The 7,795-nt window shown below is 48.8% G+C and overlaps 1 protein-coding gene across 4 annotated transcripts; it reads left to right on the top strand.

Annotated features, from left to right (window-relative positions):
* Positions 1-915: 915 nt before the first annotated feature.
* LOC307044715 (uncharacterized protein) lies at positions 916-6,295 on the top strand. Of its 4 annotated transcripts, none has more exons than XR_013809674.1 (3): positions 916-1,665; positions 2,308-2,455; positions 6,086-6,295. XR_013809674.1 is itself a non-coding variant. In XM_079690013.1 (2 exons), the coding sequence occupies exons 1-2, from the start codon at positions 1,434-1,436 to the stop codon at positions 6,226-6,228; spliced, it is 375 nt and encodes a 124-aa protein (XP_079546139.1). In that variant the 5' UTR covers positions 916-1,433; the 3' UTR covers positions 6,229-6,295. The 4 variants fall into 4 exon arrangements, 1 of the variants encoding a protein (XP_079546139.1); XR_013809676.1 differs by lacking the exon at positions 6,086-6,295 and having other exon boundaries at positions 916-1,109; positions 1,197-1,665; positions 2,308-3,241; XR_013809675.1 differs by lacking the exon at positions 6,086-6,295 and having other exon boundaries at positions 2,308-3,241.
* Positions 6,296-7,795: the final 1,500 nt, after the last annotated feature.

Genomic DNA, 7,795 nt, shown 5'->3' on the forward strand with positions numbered 1-7,795 from the left:
TAATTATTATTTACAATGGACTACGCTTAGCTAACCGACTACTTTCCACCACTCATGGACCACACCCACCTTTTCTTTTGAAAGACTGGGTGACATACTGTCGCCCTTTAGTCCCTCTCTCTTGTCTTTCTCTCTTTTCTTTTCTTTTTTGAAAGCCTGACTTTGTTAGTCGTTGAGACATCGTACACACGTAAGCACTAGCATTCCTGCTCCTCACATGCTCTCACTCTCTCTCTGCTAGAAAGAGCGGTGCCGCAAAGAGTTTGTAGGCAGGACCAAACCATTACATGTAAATAGAGGGGGGTGTACAGAGGTTTTGGATAATTCACTTTTGGAAGAAAAAAAGTGAAATGAATGGTAAGTTTAGTTAGTACATTATCAATATAACGTTATTTTATTGTTAATTATTGATGATTGATTAAAGGATACTTAAACATGTTTTCTTAACGTTCTAAAAATGTTTGGGGCCCCTGTCAGTCACAGGCCCTTAGAATCGTCCTAACATTTCACCCCCTTACGGCGCCCCTGGACCTGAGACAGGGCCCTTGTCACTGTCACTCGATGGTTGCGTTCCAATAGTCCATTTAGCTTAGGAACCTTCCTAACCAAGTGAAATGACCTGGAAGTACCTCAGTGGCAGCCATGTTAAGTCCCGTTCCAATTCTCCAAATGAAAGAAAAGGAGGTTTCAAACTTCCTTTATAACCTCCTTTAGCTTAGGAACCACTGGACCTCCCTTGACGAAAGGAGAGGAGAAAATGCTGCCCCACAATGCATTGCAGCCGCAGCATTTGCTGTCACTCAACAGTCGGCCGTTCACGGAAACAACCGATTATGACCGAGAAATTATATCATGAATGTTACGGTGCTTATTAAGCATTTTAAAACGTATGTGGTAAGTAGCCAAAGTTGTCACAGTCCAAACTGTGTCCCTGTTTGTTCCCCTGTGTGTGTGTGTGTGTGGAGAGGGTGTGGTGTCCCTTGCAGGCAGCAGCCTGATTGCTCTCACCTGGCCGTCCGACTCAGCTGTCCCTCATCATCTAATCAGGACACAGCTTATCTACTCCAGTCTCCCAGCAACTCACCGCCAGATTGTTTTCTACACCAGTGGTATTACATCCTCCTGGCTGCCCATTCAGTTATCCTGTCTGCGTGTAAATCCGTACTCTTTGTAACTAGTTTCTCTTGTGTTTCCAGTGCAATCCCTCGGCCATCATCCACCAGAGCTTCCAGCCAACCTGCCTGCTTCTTCCTGCATCCTACCTGCCTGCCTGGTAATCAGTCCAGCCTCTCACTGCCTACCTCCACTCCGGACCTCCATAATCACCAAACCTGCCTGAGTCTCCGAAACAATAAACCATTTCAACATCTTCAGTCATTGCCTGCGCCTGGGTCCTGTTTAAAACATAATCCTAACAGAACAATCTGGCCACCATGGACCCAGCAGGCCCGGACCCAATTCATGAGGCTCTCTCCAACCAAGGCGTCCTCGTGGGCCGGCATGACCAGATGCTCAGAGAGGTTATGGATAACCTCGCATCACTAGCCGCCAATGTAGCACAGATGGGACATCACCTCAACCTGGTTTCAACTCATCTTGCTCCGCCTGCTCCGGAGGATCCAGCTCCCTTAGCACAGGTTCCAGCCCAGCCCGCTCTCCCTTCACGTGAGCCAAACATTCCCACTCCAGAGCGGTACGCAGGTGCCTTAGGGACATGTAACTCTTTCTTAATGCAGTGTTCTCTTGTGTTTGAGCAGCAGCCGTCTACTTATGCTAATGACAGAGCTAAGATTTGTTATATGATAGGTTTACTTACGGGTAGCGCCCTAGCCTGGGCATCAGCTGTATGGGAGAGTCAGTCCAACCTCTGTTATTCTTATCCAGAGTTTACAGAAGAAATGAACAAAGTTTTCCACCACCCCGTCAGCGGTAGGGACGCTACTAAACGCCTCCTCTCACTGCGACAGGGCTCCCGTAGTGTAGCCGAATACTCAGTGGAATTTAGGACCTTAGCGGCAGAGGCGGGGTGGAATGACACAGCGCTTCGAGGGGTTTTTCAAACCGGGCTAACTGATTCTGTTAAAGATGAGTTAGCAGTCAGGGACGAATCAGCTAACTTGGATGAGTTGGTCTCCCTAGCCATAAGACTGGATAACCGCCTTAGGGAGCGCCGTAGGGAAAGAGCCAGTCGATCTCCTGGGTCACTCCCCTCTCGCCCTGTCTCGTCTCCTCTCGCAAGATTCAGGTCGGAGACTTTCCCAAGTCCTAGTGCTCCATCTGAAGTCTTTTCTCCTCTCCTGTCTTCAGAGGAACCGATGCAGCTAGGCAGAGCCCGACTCACTCCCCAAGAACGTCTCCGGAGAATGAGAGAGGGACTTTGTGTCTACTGTGCTCACTCCGGTCATCTCGTGGACACATGCCCCCAGCGCCCAAAAGAGGGTGCTCGCCAGTAAAGGTGGGGATACTGGTGAGCAAGGCTGTTTCTTCCTCAACCCCCCAGACCCGCAAGCCTCTTGAAGCCACACTGCTGTTAAATCAACAGTCTCTCTCTCTGCCTGCCCTAGTGGACTCTGGGGCTGATGAGAGTTTTTTGGATGCCCAACTGGTTGCCTCAGCCGGCATCTCAACTCAACCTCTGACAGCTCCTCTCAATGCTCGAGGTCTGAATGGGAAGCTCCTGGCACGCGTTACCCATGTCACCGAACCCCTACATCTCGTCCTGTCCGGTAATCACCATGAAATGATTCAGTTCCACGTCATGTCCTCCCCTCACACACCGCTAGTTCTGGGCCAGCCATGGTTAAGACTGCACAACCCCCACATGGACTGGTTGGAGAATCAAGTAAGGAGTTGGAGTTCCTTTTGTCACTCTTCATGCCTGCGGTCTGCAATTCCCCCAGCAGAGGTCGGTATTCCTCCAGTTCAGCAGGAGCCACTCAACTTGTCCGCTGTCCCTCCGGTTTATCATCGCCTGGGAGAGGTTTTCAGCAAGCAGCGAGCTCTTTTTCTGCCCCCTCATCGCCCTTACGACTGTACAATAGATCTTCTTCCTGGGGCATCTCTCCCATCCAGTCGCCTGTTTAACTTGTCCCGAACTGAGCGTGAGGCCATGGAGACATACATCAAAGACTCACTGGCTGCTGGCATCATAAGACCCTCTTCTTCTCCCGTCGGAGCAGGCTTCTTCTTTGTATCCAAGAAGGACCGCTCCCTACGCCCCTGCATTGACTACCGGGGCCTTAACAACATCCCCATCAAGAACAAGTATCCACTGCCCCTCATCAATTCAGCCTTCGAACCCCTACAGAAAGCCACCATTTTCTCGAAACTCGACCTCAGGAATGCTTACCACCTGGTCCGCATACGTCAAGGAGACGAGTGGAAGACGGCATTCAACACCCAACTAGGCCATTTCGAGTATCTAGTGATGCCCTTTGGACTCACCAATGCCCGAGCTGTCTTCCAGGCTCTTGTGAACGATGTCCTCCGTGACTTCCTGAACCGTTCAGTATTTGTGTATCTTGATGATATCTTGATATTCTCACAGACCATGGAGGAACACACCCAACATGTGCAGCAGGTTCTACAAAGGCTCCTCGAGAACAAGCTGTTTGTCAAAGTAGAGAAATGCAAATTTCACGTGGATTCAGTGGATTTCCAGGGCTACATCGTTGAGCAAGGTCAGCTGAGAACAGACCCAGAGAAGGTACAAGCAGTGGCACAATGGCCCAAGCCTTCCACCAGGAAGCAGCTCCAACGTTTCTTGGGCTTTGCAAATTTCTATCGCCGGTTCATCAGAGACTACAGTCGTGTTGCCGGTCCTCTCAACCAACTCACCTCCCCAGCAATCCCCTTCTCGTGGACTACTCAGGCTGAGGCTGCCTTCTCTGAGCTGAAGAGACGTTTCACCTCGGCTCCTATTCTTATGAACCCTGACTCATCTCTTCAGTTTATTGTTGAGGTTGATGCATCCAACACCGGTGTGGGGGCGGTTCTATCACAACGCTCAGTCTCCGACCAAAAGCTTCACCCTTGTGCTTTTTTTTTCCCGACGACTGACAACCCCTGAGCGCAACTATGATGTTGGCAACAGGGAGCTGCTTGCTGTTAAGCTTGCGCTGGAAGAATGGAGGCACTGGCTGGAAGGCTCTGAACATCCATTCATTGTGTGGACAGACCACAGGAACCTGGTCTACATACAAACTGCCAAACGACTAAACTCCCGTCAGGCACGCTGGGCATTGTTTTTTGGGAGGTTCAACTTCACCCTTACCTACCGACCTGGTTCTAGAAACCTTAAACCTGACGCATTGTCCCGGCAGTTTGCAGTGGATCAGGATCCCATAGCTCCTGACACCATAATCCCCGCTACCAGAGTGGTGGGTGCTGTAACATGGGAGATTGAGAACTCAGTGAGGAAGGCACAGAGAGACCATCCAGATCCAGGAAAGGGTCCAGCTAACCGTTTGTTTGTACCTGACTCTGTCCGCTCACAGGTTCTCCTATGGACCCATGCTTCCCGCTTTGCCTGCAACCCGGGTGTGAGTCGGACCCTATCCCTCCTGAGACGACACTTCTGGTGGCCTTCTATGGAAGCGGACTCTCGAGCCTTTGTGCTGGCCTGCACGATTTGCGCCCGTAGCAAGTCTTCACACCAGGCTCCTATCGGTCTACTCCAGCCTCTCCCAGTCCCTAGTCGTCCCTGGAGTCACATCGGCCTAGATTTTGTTACCGGCCTCCCGGTTTCACAGGGTAACTCAACCATTCTCACTATTGTTGATCGCTTTTCCAAAGCAGTTCATTTTGTGCCTCTTCCTAAACTCCCCACAGCCTCTGGAACTGCTGACCTCCTGGTCAATCATGTTGTCCGGCTCCATGGCATTCCAACAGACATTGTTTCCGACAGAGGGCCACAGTTCATATCTCAGGTATGGAAAGCATTCTGTCGAGCACTTGGAGCATCTGTCAGTCTCTCCTCAGGCTATCATCCTCAGACTAACGGGCAGGCCGAAAGAGCCAATCAGGACCTTGGAGCTGCACTTCGCTGTGTCACCTCCCGGAATCCCACCTCCTGGAGCTTACATCTGCCCTGGATTGAATACGCTCATAACTCACTGTCTAGTGCTGCTACCGGTATGTCACCATTTGAATGTTCTCTTGGATATCAACCCCCTTTGTTCCCAGCCCAAGAGGATGAGATCGCAGTTCCCTCTGTCCAAGCCCATCTCCGTCGTTGTCGTAGGATTTGGAAAGATGCCCGCTCTGCCCTTCTCCGCTCCGATGAACGCAATCGGCATATTGCAAACCGCTACCGGACCGCAGCTCCCCAGTTTCAACCAGGTCAGAAAGTTTGGCTTTCTTCAAAGAATATTTCTTTACAAGCTGAGTCTAAGAAGTTGAAACCATGCTTCATTGGCCCCTATGTGATCGAGCGCATAATCAATCCATCTGCTGTTAGACTCAAGCTGCCTCCCTCCATGAGAATTCACCCAACCTTTCATGTGTCCCAGTTGAAACCAGTGTTGTCCAGCCCTTTGTGCCCTCCAGCCATCTCCCCTCCACCCACCCTTGTTATTGATGACCACCCGGCCTACACGGTCCGACGGCTGTTGGACATTCGCCGCCGGGGCCGTGGGTACCAGTATCTGGTTGATTGGGAGGGTTATGGTCCTGAGGAGAGGAGCTGGGTGTCCCGCAAGCTCATTCTATGTCCCTCTCTCATTCGGGACTTTCGCAGGGACCACCCAGATAAGCCTGGTGGTTCGCCTGGAGGCTCCCGTTGAGGGGGGGGGGTACTGTCACAGTCCAAACTGTGTCCCTGTTTGTTCCCCTGTGTGTGTGTGTGTGTGTGGAGAGGGTGTGGTGTCCCTTGCAGGCAGCAGCCTGATTGCTCTCACCTGGCCGTCCGACTCAGCTGTCCCTCATCATCTAATCAGGACACAGCTTATCTACTCCAGTCTCCCAGCAACTCACCGCCAGATTGTTTTCTACACCAGTGGTATTACATCCTCCTGGCTGCCCATTCAGTTATCCTGTCTGCGTGTAAATCCGTACTCTTTGTAACTAGTTTCTCTTGTGTTTCCAGTGCAATCCCTCGGCCATCATCCACCAGAGCTTCCAGCCAACCTGCCTGCTTCTTCCTGCATCCTACCTGCCTGCCTGGTAATCAGTCCAGCCTCTCACTGCCTACCTCCACTCCGGACCTCCATAATCACCAAACCTGCCTGAGTCTCCGAAACAATAAACCATTTCAACATCTTCAGTCATTGCCTGCGCCTGGGTCCTGTTTAAAACATAATCCTAACACAAAGTGCTTTGTTCTGAACGTTCATCAGTATTATAATCAAAAAGAGAAAAATGAACGTTAGTTTTTAATGAAATGATCGAATAAAGTCAACATAAATCTTTACTGAGCTGTGTGGAGTTTGTTCAACTTTTAAAAGATGTTTGAATGGTGATATACTCAGTGATAGATGTTAAGGACTAACGTTTATAATAAATACATTTGTATTGATTTTAAGATCTTTCATAGTTCATACAATCATACGTATTGGGATTGTTTGTATTAATGTGGGCCGGAGGGAGAGGGTGACGAGCATAAGTTTCAATTTCCTTTTTTATTTCAATTCCAACTTTGGTCATGAAGAATATGTTTCTCTGTTGTCCACATTCATAAAGCATAAAACAACAGCATCAGAGCAAGGTGCAGAGTCTCTAGATGAGTTTACAGTAGTCCCTCCTTCTTATTATACATCCATGTTGTAGTCCGCTGTAAAACTGTAGTTTCCATAGTTTCCCCACAGCAGCAGACGCACATTCATGACGTCCGCTGGCGCATCATAAACACGTCGGATAGTGAAAGTGCATTCGGATTCTCTAAAGTACAGCGGTCTCTTCTCCTAAGTCCTTTTGAATTCTCCTATCCACTATCCCTTAACCCCGTGACGTTTCACTCAGAGGTCAAGGAATAGGAGATAGGGTTAGAATTTAGGAGCTGATTTTTGGATTATCGGAACGCAACCCCGATCTGCAGCTCTGCCCGATCTGCAGTGCGCATGTGCGAGATGGTCCGCCATATTGGACAACTCCGGACGGCAACCCAAGATGGACACTTGACACAGTGGCTTTTAGCAAAGCTCAAAAATAAAACGAGTGAGAGATGAGTTATTGTTATTACAACGTGACTTCACTATTATTTAACAACTCTTGTTATGGGGTTCTTTTATTTGGGGTTAAGTACATTGTCAGAATAAGTGAGAAATGGATTTAACTTCTGTTAGACAGCCACATGCCATACATGTTTGCATACATTCACAGTACATATTTATTCAGTATGATAGCTGTCTAACAGAAGTTACATTCATTTCTCACTTATTCTGACAATGTACTTAACCCCAAATAAAATAACCAAATAAAAAGAGTTGTTAAATAATAGTGAAGTCACGTTGTCATAACAATAACTCATCTCTCTCTCTCGTTTTATTTTTCAGCTTTGCCAAAAGCCACTGTGTCAAGAGACTTCCTGGGTTGCCGTCGTGAGTCCTCCAATATGGCGGACCATCTCGCACATGCCAAGCCCCCAGGAAGTGCGCCTCTGATGAGAATGTTCGTGCTGGCCAAACGGCGGTACTACACTTCCGTTTGGTTGCTGGTCCCGGAAACACTTTTTCCCATTGACTTTCATTGGGAAAGAGTGGTCTGTAACTCGTTGGATAATTTTTTTTAAACTAAATAAACTACCCAGTATGAACGTTTGTATAGTCCTTATTAAAAACATTCATTCCTCAAGTTGTAA

This window comes from Notothenia rossii, assembly GCF_949606895.1.
Source record: "Notothenia rossii genome assembly, chromosome: 6".
NCBI lineage: Eukaryota > Metazoa > Chordata > Actinopteri > Perciformes > Nototheniidae > Notothenia > Notothenia rossii.